Source organism: Anabrus simplex, chromosome 1 (genome assembly GCF_040414725.1).
Source record: "Anabrus simplex isolate iqAnaSimp1 chromosome 1, ASM4041472v1, whole genome shotgun sequence".
Classification (NCBI taxonomy): Eukaryota; Metazoa; Arthropoda; class Insecta; order Orthoptera; family Tettigoniidae; genus Anabrus; species Anabrus simplex.
Window position 1 is genome coordinate 1,367,942,954 of NC_090265.1, and position 17,517 is coordinate 1,367,960,470.

Sequence of the window (17,517 nt, forward strand, 5' to 3'; positions counted from 1 at the left end):
TTAAGTGATTGTCCTTGTGCCTTGTTGATGCACAGAGCGAAACTCAAACGAACTGGGAACTTCAGACGTCTAAAGTGAAACGGTATGTCCGAAAGGACGATTTGAATCCGAGGAATGGATATTACTTCGCCCGCGGCACGTCCAATCATGATGGTGATCTCATACGACTTACACTCACTACTTTAAAAATATATGAAATTGAATTAAAATGGAAAAATATTAACATATTAACATATTAAAATATTCATGAAATACAATACTCATTCGTCGGACCTTGTACTCACACTTAGTTCTTACCTGATTACTTACACATACAATATTTGATGGGCGCCAACTACAGCTCAGTGCAGCAATAATAGAATGACAGTCTTGAATAGCTCTAGGGCGTGGGGTAAGAAGCTTAATTAGACAGCATAACATATAGGTTCTAGGAAAAGGAGATTTTCGTTTTGTTTCCCGATCAAAGTTGAGGTTATCTCATTCTACCATTGAAATAAAACGATAAATTAATTTGATATGGAAAAAAATATATTCTTTAAATTTTGAGTTTAAATAGCAAGATTTGCTGCGATAATTTACATTATAATATAAAACTTTTCATCACAACTGAAATAAACTAGGCATTAAATTTGAAATCCTATTGACTGGACATTTAAAAATTGTACAAGAAATTTATCCCTCACTAGTTCACGAACAGTACCTTCAACACTTTGAGTGTTATTACGACGTACTCCTTTGAATTGTTTTCTTGTAGGTATCTCAAGCCTAATTTGGTTATGTTTCCTTTCTGTTTCACTGACGAGATATAGCATGGCTTGAAATTAGATTCACACTTCACAATAAACTTTCCAAGTAATTCACTGATAACTGTTAGCCCGAATTGCGACAACTCAATATATAGCGGTCACTGCACTTACACAAAAACTCGACTAATCAGATATACGAGACACACTCCAAAAATTTAATCCATGTGGTGACTGACGACTAAGTATCCAAGTGACTGTTGCTTCTCCATCTCACAGACTGACTACTACCATCTTAGTAGTACTCCGTATGGCCAGTCTCTCTATCTAACTGACTTCATGGAAAGTCTCTCTGTTCAACTCCTTCATCCAACTGCTTCCAACTAACTGACCGGCTGTGGCCTCTCCATCTAAGACTCCTCACTACCACCTCATTAAAACACTCCTTGGCAAGTCTCTCCATCCATATGACTGACGCAATAAGACGCTGGTCCTAGTTTATATGGCCATTAGCTGTCACACCTACGTACTCGCCAAAAATAAGTATGATGTTACTCCCACCCAACTACAAATGTTGCAGGTTTTTGTGAAAATGCCTAAGGCGGCTGTAGGTATATCCTAAAAATGAGCTCATCGCTAAATGCACACAATGACAGAGCGACAACTCGGCAGTTACGCTAGCAGTATTGCAACATGTTGCAATGACAAAAGTTATTTCACACAATTTATCTATATCTGATATTATGCAGCAAACTCTTACCTTTCATGTATTTAATGTTAATCTACCCACACACACACACACACACACACACACACACACACACATATATATATTTATATACATACATAACAAATTAACTACAATCACGCAAGCGATAATAATCAATTACTACATAGGGAAATCAGATTACAGAAGTGAATTAAATAATAATAATAAGATGCAATAATAATATCACAGATAAAATAATAATAATAATAATAATAATAATAATAATAATAATAATAATAGTACAGATACAATAATAATAGTAATAATAATAATTGCACCGAGCGGTACACCTCCACGTCGCTAATTCAAATATTACGCCAGTTGAAACTACTCTACAGGAGAAAGCTTGAAATTTAACAAACTGAATTAACTCAACGGCTTCTTGGAAGATGTCACTTTGGTAATTTTGAAGTGTTCTGAACTGTGTCTATTTCGATTTGTGTTTGTTTGCTCCGTATCAAGAAGTTGGGACATTCTCTAACAGATGTCTCCACCAAAAACTATGATAACGCACTCTGGTGTAAAGGAATGTATTCTCCGGAAGAAATATTGTATTCCTAAGTTTTGGTTTTACTAAATATTTGTTCTGTGGTTTGTGGGTTGGCAATATAAATCCTTTCGTTCCACCCGTTTTGAATGTAACCAATCAGGAATTTATGTAATTAATTTTCCACCAATAAGGAGTTTCTTCCTCGTCTTGTGTATTAGTTTTTGCTGTTATCCAATAAAAACTGAAGGGTGTGTCTACTCATTCTTTAAAGGTCTTGAATGTTCCACGAGGGTATATAAACTGCTGATTTTCTTGTCTCGGGGCCACTTCAGTAACATCTTTCTTAGTGTGTGAATGTGTAACAGGGGGGCGGGAAGCGCCTCTTTCTTCAAGCAGCAGTTCTTCTACAAGGTAATGGCCTGTTAACACCTTCATTTCTTGCTAGCTCAGCAGTTTAACTCTCGGGGAGGGTTCGAAACCTTTTGTATGTAGCCTAGCGTTTTAAAATGTAAATTATTTTCTGTCTATGTAAAATCTATAAATCATAAATCTCTAAATTACTGTAAAGCGGGGATAGAGAGTGCTTTACCCTCTCGAACTCCCCTTCATTTGGAAATTGAGGTGACTACGTTTTCATAACCGTTTCTTCTCTTCCTTAAAATATTAAAGTTTCTCATACGGGTCACCTCCTTAGCTTGGGATTAGCCCCTGTGTTTCGGCCTAGAGCCACTTAGGTTTTAAAAGTGTATTTAGGAGTGCAAGTTCACGCCTCCAATCTCTTCTGTACTTTGGGCCAGTAACTTAACCTGATGTTTTGTTTTCTTCATGCGAAGGCCCCGTAGGTTGGGTATTAAATACCCCTGTTTCCTTGTGTGCCTTAAGGGCAGATAGAAATGAAGTTTGTTGTAGCCTTTGATAGGCTTGTGAAATTGAGAGCGTGTCTGCTCTTTTTCTTAATATTGTAATTAGGAGGAAGTGCTCCTCGTACTTAGGGATTTTCTGCCCTTTAGCTATTGTGGTGGTGGGCTGAGAGCTCAGAAATTAATCTTGGAGCTCGGAGCCCAAATCTTGTAACGAATTGTAATTTCTTAACTTGCTTCCGTGCTACTTGGTACCTGTTACTCTGTTGTTGTTATTTGTTGATTTTGAAAAGAAAATATAACCTTTGTTAAAGTTTTAAATTAACTTTAATTTTGTAGTTGAGACCTATTCCAGCCCGCACTTTCTTTCATCTCTAACTACCACGGATAATTCCATAACAAGTGGTAGCAGAGCGTGGTTGAATGGGTCTCAATTTAGCCCCTTTTGACGGCTAAATACGCTTTTTGTTTGAACTCTAACAATTTTCTCAGTCGCTGTTTTTTATTTTTTTTCTAAATTTGTAAAGTTCTGCCATCATGCCCGGCCCTCGCGACGTCATCCATCCCGGCTATTTGAGCAAGGAGGAATTGATCTATGTATTAACGATTATGAATGTTCAATCTGGAGGCACGGTTGCGATAGATACTAACAAGCTTAAAGAGTCCCTTGATTTGCCTATTTCCATCCCCACTTTGGGTGAGAAAGAGATTGACGACTCTCTCTCCACGATCACTGACAATACTACTGAGCTGGCATCCGTAGTTAGTTTTTTTTAAGAAAATGATCCTTCTCCTAATCAACTTAAACGTGTGCAAGCCAGGTTATTTCATTTTTCTAATAGAGTTAACGATCTGTTGTCTCTAAAGTTGAATGACATTCAAAGGAAGGAAGCTAGTGTTGTTCTCGATAACCTTTCTTATTTGTCCAGTAAGGTTAGCCTATTGTTAACCGGGGCAGTCCCTCCCAAAACTGACCAACCTGCTACGGTAAACGTAGTTAGCGAGGAAGAGTCTTCTAAAGGAGAAGAAAGTAGGAAATCAGTAGGAGCGCAACAAACCTCTTCCCCATTAGACAATGAGTCTGAACGCCGTACCTCTTTGAATAATGCACGTTCTGAATTAGCTTCTTCACCACTTAGGCCTCTACCTACTATGTCACCAGGGTTCAGCAGTTTGCCCCATCCATTAGCAATGTTGCTCAGGGGTATTTCTAAGTTTTCTGTTAACTCTACCAGTGACGTTATTTCATTCTTAAGTTTTTTAGTTGAGTTTCAGGATCATGCCCTTGTTTTTTCTCTTTCTCCGTGTCAAATTTTGCAGATCATTTATCCCTATGCAATTGGGGTTCTATCAGACAAAATAGTTAGAGCAATTGCTGAACAGTCATCCATAGAAGACTTCCATGCCCATCTGTTGGCAAATTTTATTCCCGCTCGAGCTAGGTCATCGCTCATTCATAGGTACTACTACCGAGTACAACGGTTGGATGAAAACTTGGCAGACTTCATCCAAGATATTAAATTCTATACCAGGGTGTTTGCCCTTCACTTCCCTGAAGATCAGATTGTACAGGCCATTGTGGAAGGCATTTCTCCATCATACAGGTCATACTTGTGCTTTGCGTCGCGTCCGCAAACTTTTGCCGAGTTAGAGGCTATGGCTGTCTCAGCGGAAGGAGTTAGATATGCCGATACCCTGCGTGTCGCGAAAGAACCCCCTCCATCCTCTAGTAATTGTCGGCCTCCACCTCGCCGAACCTTCACTGCCCGTGAATGCTATGCTTGTGGGTCGCCTGACCATCTTCGGTACAAGTGTCCATTAATTAAACCTAGTGGGACAAGGAATGGAGCAGGGTCATCCGAAGGCTGTTTTAAATGCGGCGCGTTTTCTCATATTGCCATGAACTGCCCTAATGCTAACAGCACTCCCTCCTGCTCAACTTCTGGCGCAACTTCCACCAATAATCAAAAGTGACTAGTGGCTCCGGCTGAGTCGGTAGATTCATATTTTCAAGGCTCAGCACAAGTTAAATCTGACGAAAATGCAGGAAAAAGTCAGAACTATTCTACATTCCCATTTGAATGTCCCAGAGAATGTCTTAGGATTGCGGCGCATTCACCCGCACCTGTTCCCTTCCTCAAAATTGAATTAAATAATGAGCCTGTAACTGCTCTTTTAGACTCAGGCAGTGTTTGTTCCATTATTTCGGCTGAATGGTATTCCAAATTGAAATCTGTTTGTAAACTTCGTGATTTTTGTTCGACTTCTGTTCAATATGCTTCGGCAAATTCGTCTTCGTTAGAAATTTTAGGTTTTCTGTATGCCAAAATTCGTATATCTAAATTTGCTTGGAAATTTAAACTGTTTGTAGCCAACCACTTGTCTTGCCCCATTATATTGGGAGCTGATTTCATGTCTCACACCGGTCTAGTGCTCGACCTTCAGAGCAAGCCGTGCACTTTCAAATTTGATAGTAATTCCAAAATCCCTTTGTTAAAATGTACTTCTGTATCATGTTCATCTATTTCGCCTACCCAGGATGAGATGTTGTTAGATCTTAGACATCTACCTGAGGAGCAGGCTGAGAGTATTCGTAAGTTGTGTCAGTCGTTTCCAGAGGTTTTCTCTGATACTCTTGGTGTTACTGACCTTATTGAATACAAGATTGAGGTTACGTATTCGATTCCAGTCCGGTTTCCGCCTTATAGGCTGTCTCCTCCTAAAATGAAAGTGAAGGAAATCACAGAACAGATGTTGAAGGATGGTAGTATTCGGCCCTCTAAGTCGGCGTATTCTTCGCCTATTTTTCTAGTCCAGAAACCCCAAGTTGGCTTCAGGCCTGTGATTGATTATAGGGCTCTCAATCGGAAGGTGGTGTTACAATCCGTGCCCGTTCCAGACTTTCACTCTTGTTTTTCGTGGTTTCGTAAAGCTAAGTTCTTCACCATCTTAGATCTTAACCAGGCGTATAATCAGATACCGCTTGCAGACTAATCTAAACACCTGACAGCTTTCGCCACAGATTGGAATTTGTATGAGTACAACCGCGTGCCTTTCGGGCTCCCCACGGGGGCAACTGTGCTTACGAGACTGCTAGATAGGGTCTTCTCGGACATCATATTTGAATACTTGTATCATAATCTTGATGATGTCGTCGTGTTTTCGGAGACCTTCGAAGAACATCTTGATCATCTGAAAGAGGTCCTTAATCGTCTTCGTAAGGCAGGGTTAACAGTTAAGTTGTTCAAAGTCGCTTTTGCTAAGCCTTCTATGTCATTTCAAGGGCATATTGTGTTGCCCGATGGTGTCGCTGTAGATCATTCTAGAACACAGGCCATCCGTGATTTCAAACCTCCCAAGGACATCAAAGATATTGCCAGGTTCATTGGTATGGTGAATTTCTTCAGGAAATTTATTCCAAATTTCGCCAATAGAGCGGCGCCCTTGAACTTACTTCGTCGGAAAGGCGTCAATTTTGAGTGGGGAACTTTTCAACAAGCCGCTTTTGAAGATCTCAAATTAGGCCTTTGTAATGACCCTGTCCTCGCTATGCCCGATTTCTCTAAGAAATTCATCGTCCAAACCGACGCGTCGTCGTCGGCTGTAGCTACAGTTCTTCTTCAAGAGACTGAACTAGGGAGGCGACCCATCGCCTATGCATCTAGGACTCTATCGGCTCAAGAAGCCAAGTATTCCATCTATGAACTTGAGTGTTTGGCTGTCTTGTTTGCGCTAGCAAAGTTCCGCCTTTATCTGGAACATGTCAAGTTCGACTTGGAGACTGATAACCAAGCCTTAAGTTGGGTCTTAGGTAGGCCGCGTCGTACTGGTCGTATAGCCCGGTGGGCCATCCGAATTTCTGCCTTCCAATTTGACGTTAGGCATATGAGAGGTACTGAAAATGTTGTGGCAGACGGACTAAGCCGTGTGTTTTCTAATGAGGTAGAGACCCCTGAACAGGATGATAGTTCTTCACCTCCCGAGTCCATACTACCTGAGATTAATGCCATTCTAACAGATGCTCCCATGCTCTTTAGGGATATTGAAAAATATCAACGTGAAGATCCGACGCTGGCCCCTATCAAGGAAACCCTTTCTTCTGGGGAACATGTCGTCCCTTATGTACTGAGGAATGGTGTTTTATGTTGCCCGTCGAGGCATGATAAGATGATGAAAGTTGTGGTTCCAGCTGTTCTCGTGCCCATGATCTTCAAGTACTATCATGAGACCCCATTAGGGGGGCATTTAGGCATCTTCAAAACCCATGAAAAGGTCCGTAAAATGTTCATTTGGAAGGGTATGGACGGAGAAATCCGTGAATTAGTAAAAGCTTGTAAAACTTGTTAGCTTAGTAAACCCTCCATGTCCACTAAGCAAGGGCTTTTGTCTTCTCATCAGGCGTCGCGCCCCATGAAACGTCTTTATATCGACTACGTAGGACCCTTCCCCCAGTCAAAGGGGAACGCCAACAAATTCATATTTGTGTGTGTAGATGGTTTCACAAGATTTTCTTGGTTATTTCCGACTAAGCTGGCTACCGCTCAGTCCACTATTTCTTGTATAAATTCCATTTTTGCTTCTTTTGGTCCGTGTCAATATGTTGTGTCTGATAATGCTAAAGCCTTTACCTCTAATCTCTTTCGTAAATTCTGTTTTGATCTATCTGTCTCACATGTAACAACTTCTGCTTACTATCCTCAACCATCTCTGGCTGAACGGGTCAATCGTAATCTGAGGTCGGCGCTGATTGCCTATCATCATGACGATCATTCCAGGTGGGATACATCCCTGTATTGGTTAGCTTTTGCTTTGAATTCGGCGGTTCATGAATCTCATAAATTTACTCCAGCTTCTTTCATGTTCAAGTTTTTTCCCAACACGCCGCTCTCTAACCTTTGGTGTCTTAGTGATATTCTACCCGAGACAATAGATCCAGATAATATTAGAGATCTTTGGAAGAAGGCTAAGGACAATCTTAAAATGTCTCATGAAAAGGTTAGGGAAATATATGATCGTGGACGGAGGCCCACCAATTTAAAAGTAGGAGACCAAGTTATGGTCAAGAATTTTGTTCCCGCGGGCAAGCTTGCCCCCAGATTTCATGGGCCGTGTACCGTCTTGGATTTTTTAACACCGGTGACATTGTTAGTGAGCAACCCAGCCACCGAGAGAATATTTAGAGTTCACCTGTCTCAGGAGAAACCTGTGTAAATTACTTGCTCCTTGGATTTTTAACATCTTGTAAGAACCCCCATAGGTTATATTTTTCTCTAAATCCTAGGCCTTCTGCCCCTTATAGTTTTACATTTCGTTTTTTCGTTATCTGCTCTGTATAAATTTTGTGAAACCTTCCCTGAAGTTACTCTGCTGTCCTCTCCGTAAGGCCATTACCAAGCTCCCGTCTCCTGCTAAACCACACCAGTGGCATTAAAATAAAAGTAATGAAATGAAAGTTTCCACGCCGCTGGTCGCTCAGCCTCAACCACAAATACTGAACCCTAAAAACATTAATGTCCAACAAAAATTCTGCCGCCGAGATCTTACTGTTTCAGTGCCCCCGCAGCCGTGCGGCGCCGTACCGCCACTGAGGTGGGGTATGGGCCCACTCCACTCCAGCGAGGTCAACCTGTGTACGGCGCGCCGGAGCCCTCCTTCCGGCCGAGGCTGATGTGCGGCGCACCACCCGCAAGCCACTTGTGGACTGTAAACAAACGTTGCATCTGCGGCGTGCAGCACGACTACCCCTCTCATAGTGCGGGAGAGCGGTATCTCAGGGTACTTGAGGGGTCCGAGCGGCCTCCTCTGGACATAAGCAGCGGGGGCAGGTCCTGCCGTCAAAAGTAATCGGCAACTAATGTACTCCTTCTGCTACATGGACTCTCTATTCGGCAATTAAAATACTCCTTCAAATCAACATTTGGTGGACTGAGAAAAGTTGTTTCTTTCAAGAAATAAAGTTTTTTTTCTGAACTCAACTACTACAACATAGAGACCTTTCATCAAATCTACTAAAAATGGTTTACAACGGCACTTAATCTAGTCGCAACCACCTATATCAAACAACTTCTGAGACCTCTGACTACTGAAAAGTTATATTTTTCTCTTCTAAATTCTTCAACTCCTCAGCAAAAACTTGGATTAAAATTTTTTTTCATCTATGTCACCCCTTCGAAGGACTTTGGGGGGGGGGAGTCTGTACCGGGCGGTACACCTCCACGCCGCTAATTCAAATATTGCGCCAGTTGAAACTCCTCTACAGGAGAAAGCCTGAACTTTAACAAACTGAATTAACTCAACGGTTTCTCGGAGGATGTCACTTTGGTAATTTTGAAGTGTTCTGAACTGTGTCTATTTCGATTTGTGTTTGTTTGCTCCGTATCAAGAAGTTGAGACATTCTCTAACAGATGTCTCCACCAAAAACTATGATAACGCACTCTGGTGTAAAGGAATGTATTCTCCGGAAGAAATATTGTATTCCTAACTTTTGTTTTTACTAAATTTTGTTCTGTGGTTTGTGGGTTGGCAATATAAATCCTTTCTTTCCACCCGTTTTGAATGTAACCAATCAGGAATTTATGTAATTAATTTTCCACCAATAAGGTGTTTCTTCCTCGTCTTGTGTATTAGTTTTTGCTGTTATCCAATAAAAACTAAAGGGTGTGTCTACTCATTCCTGAAAGGTCTTGAATGTTCCACGAGGGTATATAATCTGCTGATTTTCTTGTCTCGGGGCCACCTCAGTAACATCTTTCTTAGTGTGTGAATATGTAGCAGGGGGCGGGAAGCGCCTCTTTCTTCAAGCAGCAGTTCTTCTACAAGGTAATGGCCTGTTAACACCTTCATTTCTTGCTAGCTCAGAAATTTAACTCTCGGGGAGGGTTCGAAACCTTTTGTATGTAACCTAGCGTTTTAAAATGTAAATTATTTTCTGTCTATGTAAAATCTATAAATTATAAATCTCTAAATTACTGTAAAGCGGGGATAGAGAGTGCTTTACCCTCTCGAACTCCCCTTCATTTGGAAATTGAGGTGACTACGTTTTCATAACCGTTTCTTCTCTTCCTTAAAATATTAAAGTTTCTCATACGGGTCACCTCCTTAGCTTGGGATTAGCCCCTGTGTTTCGGCCTAGAGCCACTTAGGTTTTAAAAGTGTATTTAGGAGTGCAAGTTCACGCCTCCAATCTCTTCTGTACTTTGGGCCAGTAACTTAACCTGATGTTTTGTTTTCTTCATGCGAAGGCCCCGTAGGTTGGGTATTAAATACCCCTGTTTCCTTGTGTGCCTTAAGGGCAGATAGAAATGAAGTTTGTTGTAGCCTTTGATAGGCTTGTGAAATTGAGAGCGTGTCTGCTCTTTTTCTTAATATTGTAATTAGGAGGAAGTGCTCCTCGTACTTAGGGATTTTCTGCCCTTTAGCAATTGTGGTGGTGGGCTGAGAGCTCAGAAATTAATCTTGGAGCTCGGAGCCCAAATCTTGTAACGAATTGTAATTTCTTAACTTGCTTCCGTGCTACTTGGTACCTGTTACTCTGTTGTTGTTATTTGTTGATTTTGAAAAGAAAATATAACCTTTGTTAAAGTTTTAAATTAACTTTAATTTTGTAGTTGAGACCTATTCCAGCCCGCACCTTCTTTCACCTCTAACTACCGCGGATAACTGCGTAACAATAATAATACTAATAATGATAATAATAATAATAATAATAATAATAATAATAATAATAATAATAATAATAATAATAATAATAATAATAACACAGATATAATCTTGCAACGGGATTTGAACCGTTACACTCAATATAAATCGACGACCGCGAAAAATAAATCCGGCTTCTAGGTGCATTTGGACCCCCTTCCATCTACCTATGTAAAAAATTATCTCTGCGCTGCGTACAAAGCCGCGGGCATATGCTAGTTAATTAATGATAATTCAAACATGTTCTGAAATATGGCAGTATTCATTTCTAGTGGTAATCTCCAACTTGTTTTGACCTGAACTTGTACAGACAGTTGAGTTTGAGTTCATTTGCTGTAAGTACAATTCCTGACTCTCTTTTCAAATTGTAGTACCGTAAAGTAGTCATGCCAGACTTTTCTTACGATATTGGTCGTATTAAGCCACGTTTCATCATGTCCTACAACTCTGAGTGACATACATAGCTTAACTACGTGATAAATCCGAAGATTAAAGTTGGAAACCAGTTTTTCACATACGAATATACATGAATGACAGTTTGGAATTCATTGGATATCTGCTTTACGTCGCACTGACACAGATAGGTCTTATGGTGACGATGGGACGGGAAATGGCTAGGAGTGGGAATGGAGCGACCGTGGCATTAATTAACGTACAGTCCCAGCACTTGCCTGGTGTGAAAATCGAATGTCTGTGATGGCGCCCATAAACACTAGAGAGCGCCAAATTATCAATTAAGAAGTTGTGTTGTTCTTACAATATTATTGAACAGTTTATCGAGTTGAATGCTTGGCTTAATGGAAAGCGTTTGGCCTTCGGTTTACGGTGTCCCTGGTTCGATTCTCACTCGTATTGAGAAATTTAGCCATCCCTGTTTAATTCGTTAGGCTCGCGGACTGGTGTCTGCATTTGTCTCAATATTATTTGTATTATTAATTCCAGGTGTAATCCATCTGACTCCTTCTCAGCAGCACCGGCAGAAAACGTGCGTGGTTTGTGTTGCTGAGCCTAAAATGGATGTGAAAGTGCAGCGCTGCCGCGCTGCTGTTCGAAATTCTGCTAAAGGAGGTAAGTTTCGAATATGTTATATCTTGGTAAATATAATTTTAAACCCAGTTCATGAAGGAGAGTTAGAAAAACTTTAGTTTTTCAACTTACAAAATAATTTTTAATTTCCTCATCAAATTCACTGTTAAGGAACTCTTTCTAGGAATAAGATTATAATGTTTAATGCCATAGTTAGATATAAATTGGGTTTTCACATGATTCTCTTGAAATCCCTACTATTTAAAACTATTGCCAAGGATGGCAGCGGTGCTCACGAATTTGTAAACAAAGTTTCATTCCTTCCGGAGAAAGAAATTTCATAACGAGTATGGCTGCCTGGAGCATGGTATTGGTTTTACAACTGAGTGCTTAGTTGTGATTAATATTCATAATTAGTTATTTTGCTATTTGCTTTACGTCGCACCGACACAGATAGGTCTTATGGCGACGATGGAGCAGGAAAGGCCTAGGAATGGAAGGAAGCGGCGGTGGCCTTAATTAAGGTACAGCCCCAGTATTTGCCTGGTGTGAAAATAGGAAACCACGGAAAACCATCTTCAGGGCTGCCGACAGTGGGATTCGAACGCACTACCTCCCGGATGCAAGCTTACACCTGCGCGCCCCTAACTGCACGGCCAACTCGCCTGGTAGTTTATTTTGAGTACGGTTTCTAGCATCTGATACTTTCAATATTGTTTTATAGCTTGGTTAATTACAACCTAAAAGGTACAAAAAATGTCGAATTAACCACGATTTGAATTAACCATTATCAGACACTGTACATATCCAAATCAATTCAAAACGATCCCTGCACTTTTTGAGTGTGTTCTCGAGTTGGAATGGCAGTGGAATATGAGGAAAATCAACTGACCACAAAATTATGCGTGGCATTTCATTATAAAAGCCCTTCAAATTAATAAAATAATACACAGCAATCATGACACTACGATTTTTCATTTATTTGCTTTGTGCATGCACTTTTCTAACTTTATTTATTGATTGAAACAGATGATCAATTAAATGTTGTTGTCCCTCGTTGGCCAAACATAGCCTTTGTCACTTAATCCATCTTAAATTAATGGTGGTTATTTTACCGTCAAGCCATCAATAGATACTGGAATGTCACATTATATCTGCTGAAACTCCACGTGGAGGAGATTTTCCAGGTTATCGAATGTCACAGGTCGCTACCTAGGAGGCTAATCAGGGAATATACCCTGGCGGCCAAGATATTGAAACTTATCTTAGATGTTAATTTTCTTTCCCACCCAGGCAGTGTTATTGTCATCCTTAAACACCAATTCTCTGAAAATATGACAGTTCGAATTAAACAATATAACATTCGAACTGCACAACAATTTCTCTGTCTTTAATGGCGATTCTTAGTATTAACAATATACTATTTTTGTGGCACGGGCTAGCTCGGGCTAGAACACATCGTTAGCGTGCAAGTGAGACTTGGGCACTTCTTTTTCTAACGTAAGTGTTATTCGCATCTGCGATCATTTTTAACAGTTCATTCGAGTTTCAAACATTGAATTAACATTGAAGCTAACGATCCCTGTTGTCTTCCTTAATGCTAGGAAACTGTGATCACTTACAAAAATATGTGTGTACGCCTGAATTCGAGCCGTTCATCCGTTGTCAGTTCTGGGCCATTGACCTCCCAATGCAATATCCTTTTAATATCTCTGATTTGTATGTATGTATGTATGTTTAGTCCTCAGCCCGAAGGCTGGTTGGATCCTCAACAGCTCCGCGATCAGCTGTCATAAATTGCCTAGGCATCACTGAAGAGGCGTACTAGGGAAATGAGGAGTGAGGTAGTTTCCCGTTGCTTTCCTCACCGAACCAGAAGTTGCTATTACATATCAGTCTGTCAAGCCCACTGAAATGCATGCACCAACTGACCCTATGAGCAACATTTTCACACCATTCATAGCAGGGACTGGCTGCATAAGGAATGGCATTACTAGCATCACTCATACCTGAGTCACTTTCATCTTGTCAAAGCCAAGGATAAAGCTGAGACAGATCAATGAAAGTAACAATATTGCTCTAGCCCATACCAGAAGACATAGTGCACTGTGAACACTAAGTCCTGCCAGCAAAGGCATATCTCTGATTTATGTTTTAAAATGTTAATTTTGTATTCTTCAACAGCAGACCACTTCACACAACATATTAAATAGTTCTTACTGGTGCTATATGTAACTTTTTTTTACAATTTGCTTTACATCGCACAGGCACAGTTCAGTCTTATGATGACGCTGGGTTAGGATAAGCCTAAGATGGGGAGAAAACGACCGTGGCCTTGCTTATGGTACAGCCCTAGCATTGGCCTCATATGAAAATTGGAAACCACAGGAAACCACCTCCAGATCTGCCGACAGTGGGGTTTAAACCCACTTTCTTCCAATACAAGATGGGAGCTACAACGACCAACCCGCACAGCCAATCGCTGCTTCGGTGCGACGTAAAGCCAGTTGTAAAATTTCATGAATTGTAAAGAGCTGGTGGACCACCCTCTATACCTCCTCATAATTAGACTGATTTTAAGTGTCTTTTGATTTTCAGTTCATTGGCTGGGTCGAGGCCTTGAGATGGTTAAACAGGAAGGAAAATCACTTGTCCGACTGATTTGTGTATTTGAGTTGAAGGTGAAAGATTGAAGTTACAGTATGAGACAGCACCAATCTCGCCTTCATGTTCAGATTTCGTGGAGTTGTCTTATAACGTGAAGTCCTAGTGCTGGGAAGTCAAGATGAATCTCAGGTGCCAGGATAGGCTGGCCATTGTACTCAAATCCGTTTACCCTTGCTTCAGCAAGCATGAAACACTTTACTATTTCTCTGTTCCCATAAATATTTATTGAATATAGTTTATATTTCCTTAAGAGCAGTTGCCTTAAATATGACAAAACAAACACATTATGTACGTCGTGTAATATTTGATCAGATTCCGAAAATCCTGATCACAAAAAATAAAACTGTGGTACTATACTTACCCTCCAGCAATGTAGTTTTCATAATTTCAGTATTTCTTCGCTGAGTAGAACTCATTCAGTCTACAACATCACAGTTATTCGACATTTTCCGAGTGTAGCCTGGCAAGAATAGGTTGGAAGAATTCGGAAAATAACAGATTGGTTATCTGAGCGTGATCACAGTCGGGACATTTAAATATTTCGTTAAAATGACAATAATGTTTCTGAGATATTTTCCCTTCACAATTTCTTTTGTGCTCCGTCTGTCTGGTAGGTCAACAGCCCAAAGGCTAGTTGTATCCTCAAACAGTACTACTGATGCCGAGGCCAAAATGAGGCGTACTAGGCAAGATGAGGATTAAGGTAGTGAATGTATTGTAAATGTAAGGAATTTCTTTCTTTATCAAAAAAAGGCTTTCACGGCCGCAGATCTTATAATCACAGGAACAGAACCAGCTTTTGGGTGGTTAGGCCGTGTGCATTATGCAGAGTTTCGTCCAGACGTGCCATTTGGACTCATCAGCTGGAATGGCACGCCCCTCCAGGACTCTGCTTAGCAGTGGCAGACCAAACTGTGTGGCCCCGCCGTGTTAGCAAATCAAGTTTGCTAACCTGCTAACGGAGAAATGATTTCTCCGTTCTATTCCTGTGATTATAAGATCTGCGGCAGTGAAAGCCTTTTTTGATATTGTATCTCCAATGGGGGAGCATTTTTTAAACGGAGAAATCATTTCTCCTTTAGCAGGTTAGCAAACTTGATTTGCTAACACGGCGGGGCCACACAGTTTGGTCTGCCACTGCTAAGCAGAGTCCTGGAGGGCCGTGCCATTCCAGCTGATGAGTCCAAATGGCACGTCTGGACGAAACTCTGCATAATGCACACGGCCTAACCACCCGAAAGCTGGTTCTATTCCTGTGATTATGATTTCTTTCTTTCTTTCTTAATCTGCTTACCCTCCAGGGATGGATTTTCCCTCAGACTTAGCGAGGGATCCCACCTCCACCGCCTCAAGGGCAGTGTCCTGGAGCGTGAGGCGTTTGGGTCGAGGATACAGCTGGAGAGGAGGACTAGTACCTCCCCCAGGAGGCCTCACCTGCTATGCTGAACAGGGGCCTTACTGGGGGATGGGAATATTGGAAGAGATAGGCGGGGAGGAGGGAAGGAAGCGGCCGTGGCCTTCTCCTGGAGGAGAGGTGGGAAACCTCTCAGGATGGCAGAGATGGGAATTGAACCCCCTGTACTCAATTGACCTTCACAGGCTGAGTGGACCCCAGTTCAGTCGGCGTACAACGTTTCGTATTTCGTGGCAGGACGGGAATTCGAACCCGATCCTGCAGTGGTGGCAACTAATCACACTAACCACTACACCACAGAGGCGGACAACGACGACCTGGAAACCAAAATAGACAGATATAGCTTCTCTCTCACACGGCTGTGAGAACATCACACAACAGCTAGTTTATTCGTTTGTTCTACGTGCTGCTTTCTGACGTTCCAAGTACCTCCTTTGCCTCTCAGCATTAGTAAAGATCGATTCACACATCTCTGGGACGTGACGGAATCTTCCGACAGAATAAAATATCGTCCCCTTCCAACACTTCTTTTCTTGTTTTCGCGGTCGTGATTTCTCCCTTCCCGCTTCTCTCTTTCCTTTGAGTGCTATGGTTATCTATGTACGTTCGGCAAAATTTCGAGAGGAATTCAGTTCATGAACAAGACAGTTACATCAACATCCAAGAACACTCAGGATTTCAATTTCATTTCTCCCTGTTGTTTTAAATACATGTTTTCATTTTTTCGTAAATTTTACATGTACTATTAATATATTTTTACATGATATTGGATTGTGTACATGTTGCAGTAAAACTTATCACGAACATGAATGTTACTCCATTCAATAAAGTGCATATTTTATTTTAATTTATTTTAAATAGTCCTGTCGTTCGATATAATTATAGGTTTCCAGAAAGCGTCCTCATTGCAAATGAATGATTTACCTATTAAGTAGTAGGCTCAATGCATTTTTTCTATTTTATTTCGTCGTCCATTGGGCCGTTAAAATTCCCCTTCTATCGCCTACATTTTCATAGGTAGGTTGAACCAACCCTTTCTTTCTTTCAGCCTCTTTTTCATTCACGATTGTAGATATCATTGACAGTTCATCATAGAACACTTGAACACCGAGGTTAGTGCATGGAACTGAAGGCTGAGAACAAACGGGAAGAATTCATATCGTAAAGGATGGATACAGAAACGGAATGAGCCTTTACGTTTCAGAGATATGTGAATTGGCCTTAAGTAGCATTTGCATTCACCGTGAGACCTTTGCCGTTGATCACGTCATCTCTCTATATAAAATAACATGTCCTGACGGACTGACTGATCCATCATCGCCGAGCCAAAACTACGCGATGTAAAGAAATTAAATTTTGGAGATGCATTTATGTTACAGTGTAGGTGCTCACTAAGGAAGTATTTTGGGTATTCCTTCGCCAAGGGGGTGGAAAGGGGGATGAATTTTTAATACACCTTAAAATCTTAACAGTTTAAAGACGTATAAATTGGTGTTTTGAATCTCCTTTCAAAATAAAGAAACACATAATTTTTTCGAAAAATCTGCTTAAGGGGTTGAAAAGAAGTGAAAAAGGGAGTGAATGTTAAAAATGAGTATGTCTCACATATTTTTTTCTGAAAATACTTTTAAGGGGTTGAAAAGGAGTGAAAAAAGGAGTGAATGTTTAAAATGAGTATATCTCAAATCTTAATGTGTTACAGACGTAAGAAATTGGAATTTGGTATCTCCTTTAAAAAAGAAACACACACATTTTAGTTTCGGAAACACTCAAGGAGGGGGTTGAACGAAGTGAAAATGGGGTGACTTTTGAAAATTAGCATATCTCATGCCTCAAAAACTTATAAGGT

General features: G+C 40.8%; 1 protein-coding gene across 1 annotated transcript in view; it reads left to right on the forward strand.

The window, feature by feature from the left end:
* Nucleotides 1–17,517, forward strand: part of LOC136878872 (uncharacterized) — a 148,881-nt gene that overhangs the window by 36,734 nt on the left and 94,630 nt on the right. Inside the window, exon 3 of the mRNA XM_067152434.2 lies at nt 11,504–11,629. Coding sequence (XP_067008535.2) covers nt 11,504–11,629 — 126 coding nt within the window. The remainder of the gene's footprint in view (nt 1–11,503; nt 11,630–17,517) is intronic.